The sequence below is a fragment of the Hippichthys cyanospilos genome, chromosome 8 (assembly GCF_059441005.1).
Source record: "Hippichthys cyanospilos isolate Australia breed blue-spotted pipefish chromosome 8, RoL_Hcya_1.0, whole genome shotgun sequence".
In the NCBI taxonomy this organism is placed as follows: Eukaryota; Metazoa; Chordata; class Actinopteri; order Syngnathiformes; family Syngnathidae; genus Hippichthys; species Hippichthys cyanospilos.
The window spans coordinates 4,482,820-4,510,227 of NC_142376.1; the positions used below are offsets into that span (position 1 = coordinate 4,482,820).

General features: G+C 39.5%; 2 protein-coding genes across 5 annotated transcripts in view; one reads left to right on the plus strand and one right to left on the minus strand.

The window, feature by feature from the left end:
- Window positions 1-20,125, plus strand: part of LOC148419888 (E3 ubiquitin-protein ligase NEURL1-like) — a 31,287-nt gene extending 11,162 nt beyond the window's left edge. For both annotated transcript variants that reach the window (XM_088422105.1, XM_088422107.1), the window contains 4 exons: window positions 10,399-11,070; window positions 13,372-13,512; window positions 15,026-15,103; window positions 15,172-20,125. In XM_088422105.1, coding sequence (XP_088278231.1) covers window positions 10,399-11,070; window positions 13,372-13,512; window positions 15,026-15,103; window positions 15,172-15,398 — 1,118 coding nt within the window. In that variant the 3' untranslated portion in view covers window positions 15,399-20,125. The remainder of the gene's footprint in view (window positions 1-10,398; window positions 11,071-13,371; window positions 13,513-15,025; window positions 15,104-15,171) is intronic.
- Window positions 20,126-23,365: 3,240 nt separating this feature from the next.
- The window catches only part of LOC148419889 (SH3 and PX domain-containing protein 2A-like), an 89,883-nt gene continuing 85,840 nt past the window's right edge, over window positions 23,366-27,408 (minus strand). For all 3 annotated transcript variants that reach the window (XM_088420779.1, XM_088420778.1, XM_088420777.1), the window contains 2 exons: window positions 27,160-27,279; window positions 23,366-27,082 (listed from right to left, as the gene is read on the minus strand). In XM_088420779.1, the coding sequence (XP_088276905.1) occupies window positions 25,163-27,082; window positions 27,160-27,279 (2,040 nt within the window). In that variant the 3' untranslated portion in view covers window positions 23,366-25,162. The remainder of the gene's footprint in view (window positions 27,083-27,159; window positions 27,280-27,408) is intronic.

Consider the following 27,408-nt stretch of genomic DNA (forward strand, 5'->3'; position numbering starts at 1 on the left):
CCTGATTGATCTGTTTTGGTGTTTTTGTAATTGTCATTGCTATCATGCTTTATATTAGCATCGCTACCGTCGTGTGTTAGCATTTTTGTTTGGTTCTTTTCATTTAAACAAGAAATGCTGCAGGTCCATGAAACCATATGTATTTCTTTCTAAATTGTTCAATTTGCTAGTTGATACCATTTTTGCGTTTTTCATATAAATAGGTACAATAATTCACCATTTAAAAATGTTCTTAAACATTTTATGTTTCGGAATCTCTATTGTAACGTTTCGGTTTATCGTTCTCACTCATTTCTGGAAGAATTGCGATTTATAGATAGTTATAAAAGATTTTGCTTGACATGTGACCGAACTTCTAATTATACTGCAGTGCAGTTCTCCAACCGCAACAGTAAATGCATTGTAAAATTGATACCACTTTCAAACATTTTATGGATGGAACCGTTAACGCTGTTATAAACGCCGTCGATAAACCTGTCCCGGTCTCCCGTTATGATTGACAGGTCCGACCGTACAATTTTATGGATGCGCCAAATCATATCTGATGAAATGCGATGATCCTTTTGAGCCCTGCTTGGTTTTTGCTGCAGTGACCCAATATTTTAGCATTAGCATGGATCTGACGTCCCCGAATTACACCGAGCTATTGTTGTACCTTGGACTACAAATTGGATCATACGGACATATGAGCGTGATATATGACAGCCTTGCATGGCACACAAACGTAAACAAGGTCAATCCGCCGACATCGTGTTGTTCTTTGCTTCTATTTCCGTTGGCTGGTGTCAGTTTGCTTATTGTTTCACGTGTCAATAAGGGATTACTTGGCCTGTCACGTTTTTGTTTGGGGGATAACAGGCTTTAAGTGGAGAGAGGTCTGATACAAGATACTGAATACAACATTGGGTCACCTTGGTGGCAGGTAAGGAGAATTTTCATGACTGCATGAGGGGCGTGGTACACTATGCACTGGTTGCCAAAGCAACGGTAGGGCATAATGTAGACCAGTGGTTCTCAAATTGGGGCGTTAGTACAGCTGGAGGTAATTGAAGGAACTTCAGAGGGTATTTGAGATTTTAAGTACCGTATTTTCCGCACTATAAGGCGCAGATAAAAGCCTTAATTTTTTTCAAAAGCTGATGGTGCGCCTTATAATCAGGTGCGCCTTATGTGGATCAATATTGAGATTGGGATTGGTAGATGGGGAATTAACCAATAAAGTAAGCTTTACCTGTTTCTTTTGTGTATTTACAGTTGAACAAGGTTGCTCATATTGACATTGAGTTATTATGCTATTCAGAGTTTAGAGTTATTATTTTGATTTATTACTGTTATTACTTTGAGTATTACTATATTGTGATTGAAAAAGTTTCAAAATATGTCATTGATTAAGGGTGCGCCTTATAACCCGGTGCACCTTATATATGGACAAGGTTTTCAAATATGTCATTAATTGAGGGTGCGCCTTATAATCTGGTGCGCCTTATATATGGAAAAAGTTTGAAAATATGTCATTAATTTAGGGTGCGCCTTATAATCCGGTGTGTCTTATTAATGGATCAATATTGAGATTGGGATTCGTAGATGGGAAATGAACTGATAAAGTAAGCTTTACCTGTTTCTTTTATGTGTTTACAGTTGAACAAAGTTGGTCATATTGACATTGACTTATGCTATTGAGAGTTTAGAGTTATTATTGTTATTACTTTGAGCATTATTATATTGTGATTGAAAAAGTATGTCATTAATTGAGGGTGCGCCTTATATATGGAAAAAGTTTTAAAATATGTCATTAATTGAGAGTGCGCCTTATAGTGTGGAAAATACGGAAAACAAACATGCAAAAAATATTTTCCAGAAAATATATGTTCATTAAACAAATACGTTCAGTCAGTTTTTGAATTTTGTTATTGTTATTGTAACTTAAAACGTTAAAAGAACTTAATTTCACGGAGACCCCTTGCCATTGGCGAATGGGAGTTAAGCTATTATTGTGATTGGAAGGCATGAGTTTTTATTCATGCAAAAGGTCCTGTTAGTTCAGTAGGTAGTCGTCTCTAAAAACCGCAAATTGCAAAAATAATTTTCCCGCTGCATCCCAAGCCTCCAACAACAACAAAGTGTCCATTTCAGTTGTGTTGATTCAACACGCAAAGTCATCGATCATGCGTGTTGTTTACAGCCAAAGGCAAAGCGATATCAGTGAGGCAGAAAGGTAAATACGGTGTAATCATTAAGCACTACCTCAGATCGCATCCAATGATACAAAATAACAACGAAGCATTGTCGCTCCATTCGGTCCTGTAAACATTCAGTGTATGATCACAGCAATTACTCATTGGAAGAATAGGGAGCAAAAAAAAAAAAAAAATCAATAAAAATCATCATTCTTTTCAAGGGAGTGGACATTTAAACCTGATTAGATCTGCCAGAAATCTTTTTTGAAGAACCTTTTCCCAAGGTCTCCACTTTAGGAAATCACCGAAGCTCGTAACTTTTCCTCGCGTCCAGAAAGAGGACGCATGCAAATGTTGATACCCTTTTTGGGTAACAGTCATAAGGCTTGACACGGCCCGCGTAAAGCCGGGTTAAGTCGTTCTCTTTCTGACTGATTGTCTCTTCGGCTTGCAGAAAGTCTTCCTGCCTTGTTCTACTTTGTGCCTTTACATGTAGTTTTGCTGTAAAATGGGCCATATATATATGTGTGTGTGTGTGTGTGTGTGTGTGTGTGTGTGTGTGTGTGTAACCAAGGATTTTTGGGACTTTTTGGCTCATGAAACACATTTCTAGCGGTTTCTTAGTAGGTGTATCATTCAGAAACTCCAGAAGCTCAATTTTACTCCAAATTTCGTCATTTATGACAATGTGCGTATATATAAAACTTTACAAAATAACAGCATACAACATGTTGCAAAGGAGTCATTAACTATGACTGACTTTAGCAATAAGGAGCTTCCTGTTCTAATGAATTTGCTCTTAATTTGAAAGGGGAAAAAAGTTGTGTTCCTGTGATCGCCTTATAAAGAAATCAATTATCGGTAAATTTGTTGTTCAAATTTCAATATGCCACTGATATCAGACATAAAACACACACACACACACACACACACACAGCAATTGCCATCTATTTTCAGAGGCAGCTTGTTGAGTCAACTCTGCAAGCACTAGTGATACCATATCATCAACTGCACCACGTTTCCATGAATTTCCACTGCAAGGCGCACCGCATTTTGAAAAAACTCCTTACAATAATGTGGTCCATATTCAAAACTTTGAATTTTAACAGCCGTAACCCTTATATCTATACAGAAAGCAAGTTTTTTTGACTAGCATGAGCATAAATTTGTGTTTTTGATCAGGAATGAGTACTTCGGTTTGCTTTGAAGTCGCATTTTGAGAGCCTTAACTTGATTTCGATCAGTTCATCCAATCATCCCCCAGAAGTGGCGACATCTTCAAAATTCTACATTTTTAACGGTTTAGACACGCAAATGTGTCTTGTTCTCCAGCATCGATGCTAATCGTTATCGATAATTGAAACCTTGACTTTTTATCGCCACGGTAAAGCGTTTCCATTGTCGCAACTGACCAACATAAATCAAGCTGGCCTCGTATTCATCGACAAGCCTTTCGTTTCAAGTGACGTCAGATTCCGGCCTCGATCGGTCGAAGCAAAATAAACGGCGCTCGCGAGGCAGCTGCTCGGATTTGATCGGTCCTGGCGGACTCTCGTCGAGCCAGCGCTGAAATCCTAGCGAAGCTTGGTCACTTTTGGATCACCGGGGCTTTGCTGTACAGGGAAGAGGCTAATCACTTTCACATGACCGCGGCCCATCGTCTTTTAGCGACTTGTGACCTCACGCGGCACCGGCCCGCCGCTCTGCTGGACTTTAGTCTGCAGTCTTCTCCCCAAGGCGTCCTCTCGCTCGCTTTATAAGCCCCCTTCCTTTTTAGGCAACACCCCTCTCCTCCGCCCTGCTCTGCATTCTCATGACAGATGACATCACTCAACATCCCCTCCCCTCTCCGCGTTGTCCTGGATCGGCCCTCCAGGCACGCATACTTAGCGCAGATCCCCCGCACGGACGCCGTTAAATGCAGATGGCCTCGGTGAGGTATTCTGCGAGGCTGCCCACCTCCCGTTCTTGTCCGTAGAGTTCCTAATCCCGCCGGGAACAAAGTGAACTCGGGCGAACATTTGACGCGTCTAAAACGTTCCAAAACGAGCTTTGGTACAGCTAAGGTATGCGGCTTTAGTCGTAATATTAGAAACAGGACATTGAAACTGGGTCCAATGCTTTTAGGACATTGGACACACGCATTAGGACACAATTCATCGTTTGACTCCACCAAAAGTGATTTGAAATGAAACAAGCTGAATGTTAACACTAACGAAATTGTTGCAAATAACAAACATACGGCCCACAGACAAGTTAATTTTGTAAAGTATAAAAAATGAGCTGATTTTTGTCAACAAATGAAATGTTTCATGAATGATTTTCACTCAGCTTTCAAAGCCAACCGAATATTGTGCGCTATGTCTTTGTAAATATGAGTGCTGCCATATGAAAGATTGACTTCCATTCTTCGGTTAGAATTGATGTAGGTAATAGCTGTGTGGTAAGTGTGGAAACACTGCCATCCAATGGTCACAGTTAGCACTACAGTGTTCAATTCTCCATAAAAAAATACGCACTGTAGTTGACCAGAATTTTATTATTTATTATTACTATTTTAATTGAATTTATTGTTCCGGCCCCCCTGGGAACAGATTTTTCTCTTTGCGGACCCCAAGCTAAAATGAGTTTGACACCCCTGGTTTAACTGGAAGTTGGTCAATTTTGATATAATTCTATTCAGACTTTACGCCATCATGAATTTTTGGGACAATCATATTACCAATGACCAAGTTTAACTCAAGATGTATTTTCACGTTTTTTTAAATAAACATTTAATCCCTGATTTTTGTTCTTTCAATGTAGTTTTTTTCTGTAGTTTTTGGTTAAAGGAAGCTGTAAAAGTTGCTGCTTTTAAATGAGAAAGGAACTAAGGTCATCAATTCTTGTAGAGAAGTACTAAAGTAATCAAAAAGGTTATTTTCGTTGGAGGCTTTTCTTCACCTATCTTTGTTCATGCACGGCTTGTGTTGGACGTCCTACAGGTATGTAGGTGTTTAATGTCTTGAAGAGCTGGAGATACAAGAACATTTTGCATTGACGCAGTTTGTCCATTGACTTCCTGCACGCCGTCTTGTAGCTTAATTTTTCTTCTGCGAAACAGGTTCTTCCAGTTTGTTAACGTTCATCAAGGGTGCAGCTAATCTCCGTTGTTTTTTTTTCCTCTCTCCTGCTCAACTAAAGTGAAGGTTTTGGACTATGTCTGATATGCGGTCTCTCTTGAGATTGAGCTGCTCCAAGATGACTGCATCAACTTCATTGTAGCCGTTCACTTAACCAATCCCAAAGATATTTATTTATTTATTTATTTTTTAATGTCCAGACATTCAATCCCAGATACTGTTTTTTTTTTTTTTTTAGAGTTCGACTAAAGCAATATTTCTCAATTATATTTTGCCATTTTTTGTTTTTTTATTATTATTATTATTATTATTATTACAAACTGAACATACTTTACCAGCATTTTTAGAAAATAGAGCAACACCAACATATTTTCAACATAAAACCCACACACTTGGATTGTTAGAATACTACTCCAACACAACATTAACACGCCTGATTGTGTTTATCAGTGAAGAGTGCCCCTTGTGGCTAGTTGAATAGCAGTTTAAACTCAAAATTAATACTTCATTGGAGTATTTTTCTGTCTCCGATTGGGAAAAAAAAACTGCAGATAAGACACACTGGACTACAAATCACAAGGGTCAAATCATGAGAAAAAAGTTGCGGATTGTCGACTGAAGTTGATTTTGAATACATGGCATTGAATCTCTGGGTGTAAACATAAAAAATAATAAGTTAACCACCCCTCCATGGGAAAATAGCTGCAGGAATGTTTTTAATATGTCGGCATAGAATTTAATTTTCCATAATGTTTACTACTTGACTCTCTGAACTCAATAAGGCTGAGCAACGGCGGAGTGTTTAACCTGCCGTCGCTTTTCCGAGGCTGCTTTTAAATGAGTGTTATAAACACACGCAACCTTTCATTCACAAGACTCTTGCTTGATTTGCAATATAATAATTATGTTTTGGGAAATACCTGAAGCAGAATTTCCGGTTTCAGGTCTTATACATATGCAAGTGCACCTAATGAGACATAGAAGAGTTTTGGTTTTAAAAATAAATAATTATTAATAAATATTTGTACACAAAAAAAAATGAACATTCAGTGTCAGACCTGATCTCAAAAAGAAAGTACACAGAAAAATATTAAACATAAAGCGTCTTTGGGATTACAGGAAAGACCTGTTGACAAAAATGAATCATGAACCTAATTATTAATAAATATTTATCCACAAAAAATAATCGACATAAAGTATCAGACATGCTTGCAAAGAGAAATAAATATAAATAAATGTTATCCAAAGAAAAACATCCAACTTGTGTCCTCTTTTGGGGTCATAGTCCAAATTTGTTCGTGACAGGTAACGAGTGGTGGCATAGGACAATTTGGGTCCAATAACCTACTGAACATAAAATCTTTTTTATGAACTTATATTTTCCTTCAACATTTAATTCAATAATTACTTTTAGAAGTACTTTTCTGTGAATATATTTGCATTAAGAGATTAAAAATTGAAAAATTGAAAAATTGAGGTGAAAAATTTGCGTAGAAGACTTCCTACTTAAGACCGTGTCTGTAGTTTTTGCTATATCTGCTTCAGTTTGTTATAAGGTGAACATGTCCAAATAATAAAAATCAATACGCCCGTTTTGCATGCAATTTCCGTCTGGATCGGATCCAAATTTCCCATTTGTCACAACGGAATGTTCCAGACCTTTTAATGACACCGTAATGTTTCTGAAAATAAGCAAGGCGTGTCGCTTTCATTCTGTGAATATTTTCGTCCACTTCCTGATGCCAACTCGGAACAGGGCCTCGTTTTCTCGTCCGGACTCTTAATAGAAAGTCGGCGCGGGTCGCAAAGGGACGTTGCGGTCTTACCGACGCGAGCACGCGGCGAATGAAGCGCAAATGCCACACGGCTTGACTTTTCCTCGATTAGCTTCGCCTCTTTTGTGTTTTTCGCCGGACTTAACAAGATGTAAAAATGGCGAGGCGAGGATACAAGTTATCTCTTTGCTGTCAAGACGATAAGAGCGCTAATAATAAGACGCCCGAGTTTGCTCGCCGACACACTTTGCCGAGGTGGTCGTTGACTTCAAGCGCTTTTATCAGGCCCTGGCCGGAGATGTGCTGCCTCTTTGTGATAAAAGCCAGGAGGGGGAGGAGCGCTATGCCCCTCCCCTCAATCAAATGACCAAGTCGCCAAAAGATCTACTCGAGTAAGCGTAACGTTACTTTGGAATCATGTGACTCAAGGGAAAGGTCAAATTAAGAAGTATTTAGCGAAGAAACTGATTGGTGAGGAACTTTTTATTGATTTAGGTTTTAGAGATATCATAGATGTCCAAACTATGGCCAGGGGGCCATTTGTGGGCTCCTGTCTATTTTTAAGCGGCCCGTAGCATTATTTAAAAATAAAGTTTGCTGTTAATAAGTTTATTTTTATTTTCTTTTTCTTTTCTAAATATACAAAGCTGAAAATTGTAATTCTGCAAATATAAGATGCACTTTTTTTTTCCAAAAATGAAGGCCGAAAGTAAGGGTGCTAAAGATTAGATTTTACTTTTTTTTTTTTTTAAATTTGACACAACTCGACGAAGATTGATCCGTCCGCCGCATAAACCGAGTTCTGACACACAGATGTGCATGTTTATACCTTGCAAATTAACAATGCAAATAATATCTTTTCGTTTCACGACCAGTTTAACATAGCATCCCAAAGCCAAACATGTTTATGAAGCAGCTGCTAGCAAGAATGCTAGTAGCGAACTGACAAGAAATGTACAGTAGAAATAATGAACTCATATTGGGCTGCAAAATTAATCACAATCACAATATTGCCGATATTAACATGTAAAAAGCACTTTGTCATCATACCACCAGGGGCAGTGTTTCCCACATGTTTGCATGACAAAAGTCCCTGCTTTGCTCACCCTTCTATATTATTTACCAGTGTGAAATGGCGTTAAGTTTCTCACCTGATTCTTAATATTTAAAGTGCTAGCTGTCAATTGAGACCCATTTTAAGAAATCAAAAAATTGGAATAAATTATGTTTGAACTGATCAAAAGTAATATTTTGACTGCTAATTGATTAAAATTTGCTTAAAAGTAAATAATGTGCTCTTAACATATTTTAATAAAAAAGAATTTGTGGTTTAATACTTCTCCAATGAGTTATATTTAGCCAAACGTGTAATTGTGATGGGGTAAAATATTCATCTATCGTGCTTTATATCCAATCAGGCTAATTTTAGCAGGAGATTTGAGGAACTCGCTCAATCAGGCATCGCATCTACCCAGCATGCCATCGCGCTTTCTTCCTCGCTTTTTGAGCCGCGCTTCGTGCCTCTGAAGTGGTCGCAATTAGACCGCGGAATGTCCATTAGTGAAGATGGAATCCCAAGCGCATTTGAGCCCAGCGATCGTCAAAAAACCGGATGTCGTGTGCTCGTTATGTAAACCACAAGATCGCCGGCGACTCTTAAGAGCCATTACATAACATCTGCAGGCTGAACGGAAACACCTTCACTTAAACACCGGACCTTGCACAATTGCCCGTTCCTACTGATCACTTTTTAACAAACCATGCCAATATAAATGTACTGTTTTAGCCAGCAAATGTATCTCAAAAACATATATATATATATATATATATATATACATATATATACATATATATATGTACACGTTTTGTGCAGAAAAGGTCCTAGCTGGGATCCATAAGCAAGCCTCAAGACTCCACGGCGGAGACAGAGTGGGAGGCTCGTTGACCGTCTTTGTGCGAGTCTTCTTTTCTCAAGCGGGTTACATAAACCCGTTCAGCATCTTTTTTTGTTCTTTTGCGTTGTTACGTAGCTGACCCGCAGATCCCGAGTGTGCGTTGAAGTGAATGTGCTTCTTTGTGCCGCGTTGTTGTGCTTGGAACCGCGCTACATTTACCATACACACAGGCGATTATTCTAATTCATGTTTTTTTCTTATATAATCGATTATATAACGGGTGATAAATTAAATTCCTGGTTTCCTCCTCAAAAGTCCTATTTATTCCTTTAAATTTCTCTGAATTGCTAAATTTATAACTGCAATTTCCCAATAAGGATGACCAATAAAATCCTTGTGTTAAGGTATCCTTGTGGAGGCTGCAGATATCAGCCGCCGATACCGCAGGAAAAAAAAATTACCTTGAGGAAATCCTTTATAACCTGTAGTTGGCGCTATGCTACGGGAGTTATATACATTGTTGAATTATCGACATCAGAAAAATAGATCAATTTTTTGCCATTGTGTTAAATGAAAACTAAAACATACTGGAGGGTTAGGGTATGAAATTTCACCCAGATGGTGACAAGTCAAAGAACCCATGTGCAGTGTTTTGTCCAATCCTTTGATATTCATATCAAAGGCACTAGGGAGCTGAAATTTCACCCAGATGCTGACCACTTATCAAAGAATGATTGTGCAGTATTTTGTCCGCTCTTGATTTTTCAATCAATGGCACTAGGGAGCTGAAATTTCACCCATATGGTGACAATGTCAAAGAACCCTTGTGCAGTATTGCCCAATCATTTCAACTTTACATCAAAGGCACTAGGGAGGTGAAATTTCACCCGATGACATGTCAAATTACACTTGTGCAGTGTTTTGTCAATCCTTTGATCTTTACATCAAGGGCACTAGGGAGCTGAAATTTCACCCAGATGGTGACATTGTCAAAGAACCCCCTGTCCAACCATTTTAACTTTACATCAAAGGCACTCGGGAGCTGAAATTTTGACCAGATGGTGGCAACATGTCAACCCTTGTCCAGTACTTTGTCCAATCATTTGAACTTTACATCAAAGGCACTAGGGAGCTGAAACTTCACCCGGTGACATGACAAAGTACACATGTAGTATTTTATCCACTCCTTGCACCAGGGAGCTGAAATTTCCCCAAATTTCATCAAAATACTGCACAAGACTGAAGAAGCTGAAATTTTGAACATTTGGACACTTCTAAAATAAAATGCATCTAACAATGTAAGCATTTTCAAAAATGATTTTCGATCAATTTGACAACAGTTGTCGATTAATCGCTGCACCGCTCCTAAAATGCGAGTACTTGTCCTAGTATCATTCATAGAAAAAACACTATTTTTGTGTCCCCACAGACAGCGAGACGCTCCTACCAGACATCTCAAAGATCAGTTCGGTTCGCTCGGTGATGATCCAGAAAAAGAGCCGTGGCCACCAATATCCCGCCATGTCATGGGAAATGTTCGAAAACGGCCCGGAGGAAGACGAGCACGAGGAGCACCAATGCGCCGACCACATGCCGCAGAATTCTCAAAACCTGCGGCTGTGCTCCGAGCTCCCGGATCAGCTGGACGACGAGCTCCGGGTTCACCACGTGTACGGCGAGCACATTTTCCTATCGGACCCTCACACGGCGGTGATGATGACGCATCAGGGCCCGAGCAAGACGCTGGTCTTCACCAGCCGTCCCCTGGAGCGCTGCGAGAGCGTCTTTGTGATGTTGCAGATCAGCGGGCCCACCAAGCTGTCCTACGGCGTCACGTCCTGCGACCCGGCCTCGTTGCGGCCGCGCGACCTGCCCGCCAACCTGGCGGGGCTGCTGGACCGCATGGAGTTCTGGGCCTTTGACGATATTTCCGCCGAGCTGTTGGACGAAGATATTCTGGGATTCGAGCTGAATGCCGCCGGCGAGATCGTCGTGAGCCGTAACGGTATCAACCTGGGGGTGCAGCTCTGCGTGGACAACTCCAGACCGCTGTGGTTCTTCTTCGCACCCTATAAAAACCTCACACAACTCAAGATTTTTGGTACGTTTCCATCTGCGGCTACGTATGAGGCGATAGCACATTTTTAATGTATGATAACGGTGTCGCGTTATTGCAGTATTAAAATTACACCTCTGTTTTTTGTTTAAGTCAACTCTGCAAGCACTTGTCAAAAAAGAAGATATAAAAGAATAAAAGAAAAAGAATAAAAGAAATCGATGTAACATCTAATCTATTAAAAGTATTCCTGCCAATGCAAAACTAGCATGATACAGAGCCTTTAATGAATCAAACTTTGCCCAGACTAAAACCCTAATAAACATCTAACTTTGGGAGAATTGTTTTTCTGATAGGTGAACAGTACCTGTTTTTTTTTTTTTTAATAGGGAAAAAAATACATTTAAAAAGCTTTTGCTGTCCTATTAATTTTAGTTGGTTGCTTGTTGAGTCAACTCTGCAAGCACTGGTGATACCGTATCATCAAACGCTTCTGTGAACCTGTGAGCATTCTCCGTTCACATCAAAAAGGTTAAAAAAAAGATTGTTAGCCCATTATTTTCAGAGCTGGCTTGTTTAGAAAACTCTACAAGCGCTAGTGATACCGTATCACCAAACTGCACCGCGCGTCCATTAATGTCCACTGTAAGGCACACTAGACCTCTAAAATAATGACATATTTATTCTCCATCACGTCAAGAAGGTAAAAAAAAAAGGTGATTGCTATCCCATTATTTTCACAAGTGCCTTGAGTCAACTCTGCAAGCACTACTGATACCGAATCTTTGAACTGCACTGCACTTCCATGAATGTCCACCGTGAGGCACACTAGACCTCTAAAATAATGACATATATATTCTCCATGCATGTCAAGAAGGTAAAAAAATAAACAAAAAAGTGATTACTATCCGAGTATTTTTAGAGATACCTTGAGTCAACTCTGCAAGCACTAGTGATACCGTATCTTTGAACTGCACTGCACTTCCATCAATGTCCACTGTGAGGCACACTACACTTTTAAAAAAATCCCCTACAATAAATATACAATGATACCTTGAGTCAACTCTGCAAGCACTAGTGATACCGTATCTTTGAACTGCACTGCACTTCCATTAATGTCCACTGTGAGGCACACTACACTTTTAAAAAATCCCCTATAAATATACAATATTGTTATTATTGATATTGTTATTGTTATTATTATTATATACAATATACATAAAAAACTTAAAACATATATAATTGCATGTAACCCTTAAAATTATACAGAAAGCAAGTTTGTTTAACCAGCATGCTCATAAATTTGCGATTTTGATAAAAAAAATGAGTACTTAAGTTGTGTTTTGAGAGCCATCGTGTGAGATCCAAAAAGGGCAGAGTGCGTACTAAGCGTCATAACTTGATTTTTATTTGTAAAGCTTTGTCCAATAGTTTTCCACAGTGCCCAACATCCATCACCAAAATCTTGCCTATTTATTGGTTTACACACGCAAACTTGTAGCTCGCCGCTAACCAAGTAAACAACTTGTTCATAACCTCAACGTTTCTAGAGAAGAGAATAGTTTGATGCTATGCACAATTTACACAATAGAAATTTTCAACAGCTGCAGTCTTATGTAGTTTGCAAAAATTGTTCATATTTCCGTAAGCGATAATACATTTGTGTCTTTTGCCACAAATAGAAGAGCGTAGAGTGCTTTAAAGTCCATTCATCCACAACACAAAAATGTCTTCACGTGAAATACGCAGGCAAAATGTTTTTTTTGTTTTTTTTTTCTTGTCGGAGTCATACATCAACGCTTAGGAGGTAATTTGTGTCAGGCTCGGGCTCCCCCGCTGCCACCGGTGTTATTTATCAGGAGGGGGTTCGCTCATAATAGCTCCTGACGATGCCCACCATATGCATTATTAAATGTAATTGCGCTGCGCTCGGAGATGGCGAGCGTCCGCCCACCGAGCGGCGTCCCGGCAGGACGTCGCTCCTCTCCGCTTCCTTGCTTGTCGCTTCCCGCCTCCGCTCTTCAGGCTCGACCCGGGAGACGTTTTCCCACTCCAGCTGCGGGACGGGGGGGCGTCTCCGCTCACCCGCGCGCCGGGGGCCCGGCGACCCGATGGTTGCCGTGGAAACGTGGAGCCAACGAGTCGAGCGGCAGTTATGTCATAGCCGGGTGTCGCGCGGAGCAGATGGGCTGATTTCTCGCCGTCTCGTCGATTGGATCCGTTTTATGTGAAATTCTTTTTTTCCGTGGCGCCAATCCTGTTATATACGAAAACCCGCCATCTTTAGCAACCGCGTTTTTGTATGTTACTTACAAAATGTGATCCCCGTCTTTCGGATCTTGTCAGGCTTGTCCTCGCAATCGGATGTCCAAGCCCCGCCGAGATCATCCTCATCCATCTCGTCTATTCCGAGATCACCCTTGTCTACCACCAACGCGCCCGCGGAGGCCGACAGACCTCTCCTCTCCAGAGAGGCTTTGGCCAAAGGTTTGTCCGAACCATCAACCGAATCCAAACATTTTTACAAATGGATTGCCCTCTGGTGGCTAGTTAAAAAAAACGCACTGGGCAATAAGTCACAGGGCTCAAACCCTGAGAAAAAAGCGGCTTATAGTCTGAAATGTATGGTATGTATATGCAAAACACTTTGAAGCGCTACGTATCATAAAAGTGAAAAACATAAACTCATTCAATGCCAGGGACGTAGTTTCACGTTTTTTAAGAGTCTGGACATGAAATCCCATATACATAAAATTTACAGACATTAATCTCCGCATGTTTGAGTATTAAATCGAAACTAAAGATTCTGGGATTGAAAGTCCGGTCTCTAAAAAAAAGACGTGAAAATCCGTCCCTGGCATTGAATGAGTTAAGCATGGCAGTAAGTGGGGCTTCCTGTGCCATGTGACATCATCTACACGCTACAAAAAGTCCCTTGAACGCTTGTTCAAAAACCTAATGTAAATAGAGACATGTCAAATTTCTACAAATGTTGCTGCATGCTTTCTTTTGAGACCCAGTTTTCCACGTGACCATCCTTGCAGATTCGCAACGCTGACTTGTTTGCCCATAGGGTCAAATATTTACTGAGCTAATAGCAAGCAGTGATGCGATGATGAGCTGGAGCGCAAATAATAGAAGGTGAAGCCAAGTGTAAACATGAGTCCTTATTGCCAGTTGCATTTGTTTAAGAGTAAAATGGACGCCAGTTTCAGGGGTGGGATTAGAAGCAAGTGCCAGCTTGTCCAGGTCACGCATGAAACAGGTCCATTTTTTTCAAGCCATGCGAAATTGTAATCGTCGGTCCATCAGTTCGTCCGTGTACTTTTGCTCAATCTTCTGCCACCACTAGAGGGCGACTTTTGACATGTATTTTTGTGGTCCATAATTCGTACTCATTCTGTCCGCACTCATACTAATTATTTTTTCTTTTTTAATACTTATACTTAAAGTTAGCACCATGTCTGTGGTTCTATAGTTGCACTGCAATTGAAACATAACACAGTAATATAAGTGTAACACGAAAACAAAACCAGCAGTGGGGGTTTAACCCTAGGCTAAAGTACACGTTTAATCCAGGGGACGAGAGCGCAATTAGCTACTTCAGCCGCAGTTTCACGTTGTTGTTGACATACTAAATGACAAATTGTTACATGCTAGGTTAGCTACACGCTAAGCTAAAAGTGTGTCTTTAAATAGTCAACTTTTGGTTCACAAATAGTTCAAATTGTTACCATACTAAAGTGAATTATGACCAATTGTAACATTTTATATTCTGCAGCAAGCTAACCTAAGCTATCAGTCCATTTTTTTAAATCTATAAATTGTTTATACTTGGTTTAAAAATGAGTAAATACTTGATTGAAAAATGAGTAAATTGCTTTGCAACAGATTTAGAATGTAGAAAAATAAAAATAACACGGTTTAGCTCAGCTTTGTTAGCTTCGTTTAAAATCCGTCAAATGGTAAAGCTTTCTCTTCTTCTGTTGTACATTGTCAGGCCGATCTTTAGTTCGCAAAATCCTGAGTTCGCAAACCCCAGAACGGAACATCCACCGGAGCTCCTCATCCCTCACAGGTTTGCCGCGTAGCCCTATCGGCACGCCAATGCGAACAAATGACGGCCATTTTTGTGTTCTCATCCAGAAACGGAGCAGACCGCTCAGCCGTCCGCCCCGCCCGCCCCCACCTCCACGCACGTCCAAGACGAGTGCGCCATTTGCTGCGACGACGTGGTGAACACGGTGCTGTACGATTGCGGCCACATGTGTCTGTGCTACGAGTGCGCCCTCAAGCTCAAGCAGAATCAGGCGCTCTGTCCCATCTGCAGGAAGCCCATCCAAGATATTATCAAGCCCTACCGCAGCTCCTAGTTCTCCCGTTTATTTTTGATTTTTTTTTACGGACTGTCGTCACGCCGTGGGATTGCCAAGATCAACTCAGGTTTACTTCCAGTAGGAAAAGACTTGTTGCGTTTGCCGTTTTCGAAACCCGGCCTTAGGGACTGAGCCGAATTCATTATTTCACGCGAAAACCGTCAATACTCTACAAAAGCGCAATATAACGATGCATACGCGCGCCACAATTCATAGCAATCAATATTTATCAACCGTACTTTACAGACCATTGGGGCGCACCGTATTATAATCGATGAACTGGTCTATTTTGTAATAATTTCATACATAAGGTGCTCAATTGGAGAGGACCACTTGGTGAAAATCTTTTTTTTTTTTTTTTTTTAAATATTGGGGTTCCTGGAGCTATGGAGTTTTAAAATCTATAGATTTTTTTTTTTTTTTTAAGAATCCGGACATTAAATCCCAGATACTATAAGTAAAAAAATCGATACTTAAGTACATTAAGGACATTAATTTCCAGATACTTAAAGTATTAAATCGATACTTGAGTATCCATCCATAGAGTCCATCCATAGATTTTTTTTTTTTAAGAATCCGGACATTAAATCCCAGATACTTTAAGTAAAAAAATCAATATTTAAGTACATTAAGGACATTAATTTCCAGATACTTAAAGTATTAAATCGATACTTGAGTATCCATCCATAGAGTCCATCCATAGATTTTTTTTTTTTAAGAATCCGGACATTAAATCCCAGATACTTAAAGTAAAAAATAGATACTTAAGTGCATTAAGAACATTAATTTCCAGATACTTAAAGTATTAAATCGATACTTGAGTATCTAGCATCAAATGTAAGAACTCATACAAAACGTAAAAATAAGATTTGACCTTGGGTTTTCGGCACATTGTTTCTCAATGTACAACGAAGAGAAAAAGCTAAAAAAAATAATAATTTCATCAGACGGTCCCATACTTTTAGCCCAAACCTATATGCTTATTTGATATGTTTTGCGCTATCATGCTAGCTTCAGACATGACAGGAAATACCTGGAAACAACGTGTTTGGCTTGCTTTTTTTTCGTGGTGCAACTACTCAAGTGTAGAGGAGAAGAAAACAGGTGAAAAAGAAAGTATATCTAATTTCTCATGGTTTGTGTTATTATTTTGGCTAATGCTAATTGCTATCTCGGTTGAGTGGCTATTAACTATTCAGCGCACCCACCGAATTCTCGTCCATAGCAATAAATAGCTTAAAGGTGACGAAAAAAAGTCTTAAGTGCGCTTTATGGTCCGAAAAATACAGTAATAACAAATAAAAGATGAAAAAATATCCATATATTATACTCACCAAAGATGGGAAGATGTTTGTTTTTGCTAACGCGTGTAAGCGGTTTTTGCTCCCGTAAAATATCGACGGCGTCGTGGACAAGTGCTGTGGCTCTTTAAATCGGAAGAAAGTCCTAGTAAGTTACTTTAGCCAGTTCTGCTGATTCTGAAGGTCCTTGGCAGATTACTTTTTAACGGAAATGATAAAATTATAAAAAAAAAAAAAAAAATTTGAGTGTTTCTGAATTTTGGACAGGCACTGTATACATGTCCCGTCAGGGGATGGGGAGGAGTCATGTCATAGGACTTTTATTTTTATTTTTTCTTCGAATAGTTATCTTTATGAAAATTTCCAATGGGGTTAGAATTTATGATAATCATGACGTAACTTATTGCAATTAATATGGCGCGGAACTTGTCGAATCAAACTTGTTTTGTTTCAAGGCTAGCTATGAATCCTGTGCAGCATTTTTGTCACTTTCATCAAAACCGGCGCGGAATGACTTTTTTTTTTTTTTTGAGTGCTCAGACAATAAACGCTGCTACTGCAATAATCGACAGCGAAAAGGCTCTGAGGGTAAAAAAAAAAAAAAAAAAAAATGCGAAAGTATGTGGCCACCTGCTTCGTGTTCACTTAAGAGGATACGAGACTCGAGGAGGATGCAAATGAAGCAGGAAGTGGAGGAAAGTCACCTTCACCTTGCCGTTGTTTCAAAACAATCGCAAAAGCACGTACGGATGTCTGTAATTGGCTAAAAAACAAACAAACAATGGCTTTTGTTAAGTAGCTTTTAAGGGAATCATAAGTGGAGTGCTTTGTTGACTCGTTGCGTCCAATCAAAAGCTTGGATTTGTCAAGAGGAAATTTGAGCCAATGAGTGGGCTAACTCCATTTTTTATGGCCGCCACTTAGTTTTTAGCGCTATAGTGGTCCAAGTCTTTCATGAAAGCTAAATCAGATTCAATCGTTCACTGCCGCTGACGGCTATAGACGTCTAATACATTTTTACTTTTTTTTTTTTTTTTAATTTGAACGATTAAGTCACAATTGAGCGATGTATTGGGCTAGCTTTTTTAGATAAGTTTTATGCCTTACCCCTATTTTAGTTAAAAAAAAAAAACGTAATTCAAAATTTAGTTAGTGGAATAATGAATTGAGCTAACATTTATCTTCAAGAAATTTTGTGCTTGCTTTGCAAGGGCTGCTGATTAAAAATAAAAAGTGCAATAACGATCCAAGAAAAGATAATGTTTTCACATCTATCAATATTTCAAGGAAAGTGAATGAAAATTAGTCGTTCACTGCCACTGACGGCTATAGACGTAAAATCCATTTTTACTGATTTTTTTTTTTTTAATCTGAAAGTCAAAATTGAGCTTCTGGAAGAGATACAGGGCTAATTCCTTTTTTAACATATTTATGCCTTATTTAATTTTTTGTAAAAAGCTGAAATTAAGTCAAAATTTAGCTAGTGGAAAAATCTATAGGGCTAACTTATTTTTCCACGAAATTTTGTGCCTGCTCAAGGGCTGCCGAATAAAAATAAAAATTGCAGTAGTGGTTAAAGAAAAGATAATGATATCAAATCTATCAATACTTCATGAAAGACATATCAAGAAGTCATTCACTGCCACTGACGGCTATAGGCGTCCAATCCATTTTTTTTCTGATTCCATTTATTTTTTGTTATTATTGTTTTTAATCTGAAATAGTCAACATTGAGCTACTAGAAAATGTTTTTTTTTTCTTTAAACAAAATTTTATGTCAAGGGCTCGAGAGCTGCCAGTAAAATAATGAAAATCACAATTTAAAGTAAATCATTTCTCTCTTTCAAAAAAAATGGCTAAATTGGAGTTGGACCACTCTGCTTCTTGCTAGCTCACTGCTGAACTGAAAAAAAGCCTTTTTGTAAATTGTATAATTGAGTACTGCCACAAAGTGTGCCTTTTTCAAAAATAAGATGAAATCTCTTGAAATATTTCCCGCTGTTTCCCTTTTAATTCATTTGTACGCGCACAAGCGTACAATCGCTGCACTGCTAAACTGGAATCCTACCGTGCAGATTTTCATTTGGTTTCAAACTGAAATATTATTTAGGAAAATATTAGACGTGTGTTTTAGTCTGAGGTTTATTTTTGTCAAAGCTTCTGTGAAGAATTCATATTGTGTTGATTGAAAAACTCTTCCGAAAGTATTGTTTATAGCTGATTGCTAACTTTTTTTGCAGGTGGGGGGAAAAAGACACTTTTGGGTAAAGGGATTTAAAATATTACCTGCTATGTTAGCCACAAGCTAAGCTAGCAGATATCGGATTTTTTTTTTTTTTTAAATTGTTAACATTTGGTTTACGGATAGTTCAAATAGTTGCCATACTAAATGTAAATAACAAATTGTTACATGCTAAGTTAGCTACACATTAAGCTAGCAGATAGGTTAGCTACACGCTAAGCTAGCAGATGTGTGTTTTGTTTTAAAATGTAAATGACGACAAATTGGTACATGCTACATTAGCTGCAAATTCGAATTGTTGACATACTAATAGCAAATGACAAATTGTTACATGCTAGGTTAGCTACATGCTAAGCTAATGTGTGTTTTATTGTTATTTTGTTTTACACAATTCATATAGTTTCCACACTAAAATGTAAAAAATGACAAATTGCTACATGCTACATTAGCTGTAAATTCAAATTGTTGACAGATGAATTGTTACATGCTAGGTTAGCTACATGCTAAACTAGCAGATATGTTTTTTTAAAGGCTTACATTTGGTTGACAAAAAGTTCAAATTGTTACTACACTAAAATGTAAACGATAACAAATTCTTACACGCTACATTAGCTGCAAATAAAAACTGTTGACATAGTAAATGTGAATGACAAATTGTTGAATTCTAGGTTAGCCGTACGCTACCTAACAGCTGTATTTATTAAATGGTTAACTTGGTTTACATATAGTTCAAATTGTTGCGATACTAAATGTGAATGATTACAAATTGTTACGTTTTGTTAGCTGCATGCTATGATAAGCTAGCAGCGGATTTGTTATCTAAATTGGTTAATAATTGGTTTGAAGGTGGCTTTACTAATAAATGTGGAATAACAAATTTCAGATTTAAATGAAAAAAAACATCATTTAACTCAGCTGCTTAGCTTTGTTAGCTTAGTTTAAAATCTGTAAAACGATAAGAGATTTTTTTTTATTAATGTGACCAAATTTCTACAGTCAAAATTCAACTTGTAAGATATTTGAGGGCATCTGTGTTGTATTATTCCTTTGATTATTTTGTTTTTCATTAACTTGTCATCTGGGGCTGCATTTTTGTATTTTATGTGAAAAAAAGTGTTTTTTTTTCATATTAGCTGAATGAAGTTGTCTTTCTTTGTTCAATAAAGTTTAAATTAAAAAGCCGATGACTCACGTGTTTATGATTTGATCTCATTCTTATTATCTTTACCTATTGACGTTGGTGACTTCCTTTTTCATATATTAGCCTTGATAGAGATGTTTTTTTTGGTAATTGATTTTTATTTTTATATTATGTATTATTGTTGTTTTTTAATTCTCGTTTTTTTTTTTGCTTTATTTTATTTCATGATCTATTTCAGAAAAAAATGCACTTTTTATAGATAAAATTACCAATTTTATTCTGTCCCGTTGGGTTCAATGTTTTTTTTTCGAGAAAATGGGTACAACATGAAGTTTTACAGTTAAGCAAGAAAAGATGAAAAACAAAGAAGCGCTGTTTGTTAATTTGTTCATTTTTCACGCTATTTTCCACAAAGTTCACAACAGAAATGTTAAAATTTCACTTTGGTCCCATTCCATTTTCATAATCAACAAATTTTACCAGCTTTTTCCTTCAATTTTCTGACTTGTTTCACAATATTGTGCAAGTTTATTTTAGAATAAAATACAACTTTATTATGATATATTAATTCCTATTTAAAGGCATTTTTTCGATCGTAAGTTACACTTTCCTTTTTTACAGATACTATCACCCATTTCCTGGGCGGAGGCGTAACTTGAAAAGAAAAACGGGCAAAACTTGTAGTTTTGGGGCTGTCGAGCAAATGCGAGGAAACGGGGTGAAGGCAATAAAGCAGATAAGGCGGCGCAATAGCAAACGTGCAAGCTGTATCTGCGCTGAATCAAAGCCGATCGCTCAGTATGAGTACCATTTACGTAGCGTATATATGTACCATGTGACTGAGTCAACGTAAACAGCTGTAAATCACCCAGCCGCTGTTTATAGACGAGCTATGTAGGGCAGGCCCTGCTTTATTTGCCAGGCACACACATATTATATGTTCTGGCTCCTTATGAGCCATTGTACCATTTCTGTTGTTACAAAACTGTTCGTTTCATTCATTTAAAAGTTTGCGAGAATGTGAAAGGACAACCGGATCCTGTTGCCTTGTGCACTTCCTGTTTTCCCATCGAGCATGAAGGGAATGCTTGAATGGCGACAACTCACTAGTCCTCAAGTCTTGAGCCAAGCACAGCCTGTATGTATATATGTTTGTTATGTTTAGAGTTGTATACGTTTTATTATACGTGTTATTGTTTGAATGTTTGTATCATAAAGACGGGGGAAATCAGTTCGCTTATGGGGATTAGCATCGAGTTAGCGATTAGCATCGAGCTAGCGATAGCACATTAGCTCGCGACTGTTAGCATGCTTGTCTAACCTCGTGCTATGTCATGCGGCATTCAAGTTACTTTGTTGTATTTTATTTGCCGCAGCATGTAAATTGTTTTTATGTTTTTCTTGTTTTAGTTTTACACCTACTTAAAGCACCTAAAGTGATTAAAAAGGGGAAGAATCACCAACAGGTGTCTTTTTTTGGAGGAGTTGACTATCTGCCTATCTAGCTGAAACGTCAGCGAGGGCAGAATATTTTATATATATATATATATATATATATATATATATATATATATATATATATATATATATATATATATATATATATATACACACACACACATAAACACATATGGAATCAGTTGTGTGTTAGCAGCTTGGTTGTTCCACATTATTTTCATTAAAAGAAGCAAGCAGACTGAACCAACATCTGAATCTTTCCGTGTTCACAAACAGGGGCATTAAGATGAGATTTATTCAGTGTTACGAATTCTTCAAACGCTCCATACGAAGCGCCCCGCCATACGAAATGAATCCATTCCGGGATCGGGATCGTAAGGCGAGATCGTCGTATGGCGGGCAACAGAAACCTATGCTAATTAGCTAATGTATATAAAACCCCCGTTGAAAACATCAATATTGCATATACATATTAAAAATTGGTATTTTGGTTTCAAGCAAAGAACTAGCAGACTGACCCATTAGAGTCCTTCTTCCTTCACACGCAGGGGCTTTGAGATGACATTCATTTTTGTGTAAAGAATTCTTCAAGCGCTTTAAGTTTTGAATGTTTTTTTTACTTTAAAAATGTGCGCTTTTAATTTGGAAAGCCGCGCAATATTTGTTTCCTGTTTTTACCTCCAAGGTGTTGATCTGAACAAAGCACTCCCACCCCCAAAAAAAAGAGCCGCAACATAAGTATGAAAGAGCCGCAGCTTGCTGACCCCTGACCTCAGGCAAAGCAAATGGAGGAAAATCTATTCTATTGTAATCAATTCTAATTATATAACTTTACAACAACAACTTCACAAATTCATTTTTTTAATACTGTCCAAAAATAGCCGCTTCCTTTCCCTTACCTTCCTTTCTATTCCTGATTTGGACTTTGAACTTTCACCTCAATAATGTCGGGCTGAAAAGTCATTTGAATCAAATTGCCAATCGCTTGTTGTCGCCGTTCTGCTTTGTAATCAGTGTCAGTGTTGGGGTGGCTCTTGGTGATGCTAGTCGGCATAGATGCTGAGCTCTGCTGCCCTCCAGTGGACGCAAAGTGAAATTGGCCATCCTTAAAGTAGCGTACAATACGCGTTCATAAACATTTGACCAAGCTTTTATTTTTGACAAGTTTAATAAACAGCTATACCAATAACACGGAAGTGCGTTGCATTCAGATTTTATTTTAAATTATATTATTTAAAGTATTATATTGGTTTTCTTGTTCTGGGGAATTTTCTCACTTTCCATGATTCTTTTGCATCATTTCAAATGTTTTGAAACAATTGTGAGGTTGAGTTGTTTTTTATTTATTTATTTTTATTAATTTATTTTTTAAGTTTTCGTATTTGAGAAGTTTGGGGGGTTGATTTAAAATTATTTTGCTGTATTATTTTTTGTTTATGCTATTTGCATTATTTCTATTTTGCGAAATATTTGTGATTTCCCCATTGTTTTTGTATTTTATAAGTAATCCTTTTATATAGCTATTTTTCCTTTTTCAAAGTGTTTTTTTAGGGAATTTATCTAAATTTCCTGGGTTTTTTTTGCTAATCACTTTTTATACATTATACATATTTCTGTTTTTAGTTACATCTTCTTTACAGCATATTTTTTTAGAACAAAAATCTTGAAACGGAAAATTTTAGAAAAAAAGTGAACGCAATACACTAGTGATATTCAACTTTTGGAATCACTCCATTATTGATCTCTAATATTCCGATATTAATATTCCCATCTATCAAGCCAACGTCGCACTCGCAAAGTAAACGGCGAGCGAAAAACAGGAAACAGTTGAAAAAGTGCATTTATTTTCATTTTCAGGCACTTGAGTTATTGCTGCTCGTCACACCGTGAACAGCAAAACAAAAAGTGAGTTAAGACTACAAGTCATGTCAAATTTACTGCCCAGCAGAAATTTTTTTTTTTTCAACGTCAGGATCAATTTGGAGCAGATTTGTCAAAAAATTTGTCAATCGAAATTGTCCCAAAAAACAAAAAGAATAAATACAGATCGGGGTGGAATTCTAGTGACGCTAGCTAAACCATAAAGGGATTTGTTATGACAAGCTATGGTTATAATTAGCAATGCTCACATAAGACAATTAAATGTGTGGAATATCTTACATAAATGGTGTACAACAAAATAAAGCTTTAAAAACATGCAATTGAAGACAGCACCAAGGTGTGACTAAAACTTAGCAGCAAAAAAAAAAAAAAGTTTTAAACAGCTCAAGGCTTTGTCAGTATAATGAAATCAAACATGCAGTAAGCTTTAAATGCTTGGAAAGTTCTACAAAAATGATGACAGTAATCCCCCGCATATTCAAGGTTGACTTTTCACTTTTATAGTCACGCTATGAGTGAAGAGTCCACAAGGTGGCGCCAAGCCCTGTCTAATAGGAAAGTAGTACATTTGGTCTCAAGTGATCATTTGGGGAGGAGCTACGTTGAGCCCAAAAAGCAGGAAAGCACAAAAACAGGAAGCTGATTCACCAGGCCCCGCCTCTTAAAGGCCCACACTGAAGTATATAGAGTCATCCAATACTTTCGGAACAAAATAACTCAGCTTAAAGTAATCAATAACTTTAGCACTTTATTACTTATGTAATTGATTACTGCTCATTGTAATTTGAATTATCAAATTGATTAGGGAATTAAGTACTAATAGATTACTTTAGCATTTCAAGTATCTAACGTATTTAATACTTAAGTATCTACAGAAATCAAATACTGAAGTAATCATGTAGTAGCGTAAACCAATCCCTTAGTAATTGTAACTAAAGTAACAATTTAGTCAGTAACTAAAGTATTTGATTACCCAGATAACAGAGTACTAAGGTAATCAATTACTCTATGAAATAATTACTAAGATAACTGTTACTTTAGGATTTAAGTACCAAAGTAATTGATTACACTAGTGCAATATTTCCAGAAGCAATCGATTTAGTACTTAAATCTAAAGATACAATTAATTACATAGGTAATAAAACTAAAGTATCTGATAATTTAGAGAATCTATTACTAAAGTAATCAATTACTCGTACAACATTCCCTGAAGAAATCGATAATTTAGTACTTTATGCTCTGAAGTAATCAGTTACTTTAGCACTTCATTACCTATGTGAATGATTATAACGAATATTTTAGGTAACCTAAAGTAATTAATAACCGTTTTTAGACTAAAGCGGTTCCAAATCTCCACTGAAAAAGACGTATTTGGCATTGAGTTAACGATTACCGCGAGCCATTTTGCAGCATTTTGACACCAAGAATCACATTATAGCATTATTATTATTGTTATCCACCATCCGTAGATTATCGTATTACTATAAGCAACTCGGCAAATAAGCAAAAAATACTTTGTGTATGACTTTAATTCACGGGAGGGCTTGGCGAATAGCGAGGGATTACGGTACTTCCGACACGGCGGACACCAACGAAGCACCGAGTTGCGCTTTCCTGTTGTTTTTTGGCTTCGGTCCTCGCTTCATCGGGAACTTCCCGGGGTTCTCGTACGAAATCAAAGTGTCCGTGTGAGCAGTCTCTACCAGGCACGTTCAGAGTTCTGCCAGCTCAGAGCGCGCTAAGGCTTCCTCTCGAGGTAATTGGAAGGGACCCACCCTTTTCGGGGCTTGCCGCTGTCCAGCACCTTGCAGTACCACCAGCCGTTGGGGTTCCTCTCCAGAACCTCCAGACTAGTCCCCTCGGGGAATCCCATGGTCTCCTCGTCACCGTGGTAGTCGGCGATGGAGACGTAGACCTCTTTGAGGTTGTTGTGGATGATGTGGGGCTTGGGTCTGACGGTGGACACGGGAAGGGTGTTCCTCTGGGTGCCGCCGGCCAGGAACTCTGAGCTGCCGGTGCCGGGCGGGTTCCGGTTGGGCAGGGCGATGTTGTTGGGCGCAAGGCTGCGGGGGGCGGTGCCGAATGAGGCGTTGCGACGCACCGTGGGGCTGACGCGAGGGTGGTTGCCGGAGTTGAGCGACTCGTTTCGCCTGAGGGAGCCGACGGGGCTCGGGTTATCCCGGATGGGAGCTGAGATGAAGACCGACTGGGGTCTGACCACTTGCTGCTGCTTGGCGCCGTTCTGTTTACGGGAGCCGAACAAGCCGGTGGGCTTAGAGAGACCGCCGGGTGGCTTGGAGGGAATCGGGGGAGTGATCTTCTTCAGGTTCTGATTGAGGTTGTTCATGGCCTGGACCCTTTGCTCGTTCTTCTCCAGGCTGTTGGACTTGCTGAGGCTCCCCGGTTTGGAAGGCGTACCATCAGATTCCGATCCGGCCGCGTCGTCCTGCTGCCCCGCGGGCTCTAAGAAATACGTCGGGGCCCAGCCCTCGGAGTCGTCCCAGCGGATGTACCACCAGCCGCTCTCCTGCTTCTCAAGCACCAGAACCTCCACCCCGGCTGGAAAGCTCAGCTCTGACTCTTGGACTTTCTCGTAGGGGTCTGTGGTGCGATAGTGGACGCAGCCCTCTGGGTCCAAGTCTCCGCGGCTTCCCTTGGAATAGATGGAGGAAAACTCGGAGGACGTGCTCTGAGACGAGAAGGAGTCTTCGGAGGAGACGACCGAGGCGGTCTCAGAGTCCTCGCCTTTGCTCTTACTGCCGTTCTTGAGCTGGCCCGTGGGTCGCAGCTGTCTTCTCAAAGTGCTGATGTCCATCTTGTCCCCGCTGGATGCTTTCGCCAGCTGCGGTTTAGGCCTCACCACCGGTTTAAGTTTGGTGGCCGACTTGGCGTTGGGGGACGTTTTGCTTTCCTCTTGGTCTTTCTTGGGTCTGGACATATCCGGGGTGGACTCGTTGGAGGCTGATTTTGATCCGGACCCCTCTTCGCTTTTGGCCGCCGTTTGGTTTCCATTCAAGTTGATCTTGAGCTTGTTGGCCGCGGATCTCCATCCTCCCGACTTGGGGTTAGCGGTCTTGCCGGTTTCCGACGAACCGCTGGCCTTGGAGGAACCGGACTCTCGGCTGCACTGCCTCTGCGGGGTCTCCTTGAAGGGCCGGAAGCCTTCATTCTCGTAGATGCACTCTTCTTCTCCCTCCGCCTCATGGCCGTCTTCGAATGACTCGCCCATCCGAAACGAGGCGCTGTGGAGGGACGACGCTGGGGACGGCTTTGAGGACCGCTGAGATCCCTTCTCAGAGGACGTGTCCTCATTCTTGGCATCCACCAAGGAAGCTTCGCCTCTCAGGAATTCAAACTCAGACTCCAGATCCAGGTCTCCAATGGCCGGGACGTCATACTCTGGCTCTTCGTACACAGGCCTCCCAGGAGACGCGGGAGACTCCGGGGCCTCCCCGGCGGGGCTGCTGGGTGGCGCTGTCTCCGCCGAATCCTGCTTCTTGACCGGCGGCGCCGGCGGAGGCACTTTAGGGCGACACAGCGTGCTGGTTCTCCGATTGAGGTTGGGCTTTTTGCGTTTGTCGATGTAGGAACAGGGAGCCCAACCCTCCTGTTCTCCGATCTGGACATACCACCAACCTCCAGAATTCTTTTCGATCACCTAACGCGTTACAGGTGACAAACATTAAGTTATCCGAGAGGACCTATGTGGGAGTGTCATAACTGTGTGACGCTTACCTCTGCTTTTTGGCCTCCGTTGAAACTGATCCCATCAGATATGCAAGACTGGAATTCGGCAATGGTGTAATACTCAGCTTCAACTGTAGGGGGCTCCGGTGGGGAGGGCAAAGGAAATCCCTGGGGATAAAAGAAACGTCGATTTTAGCGCTGTTTTTATTTCATTAACAATAAAAATGTTTATTTCGTTCATTTTTGTTATCTACTGTAACTTATGTACCAAAATCTTCCCAAGAACCGTCCGATTCA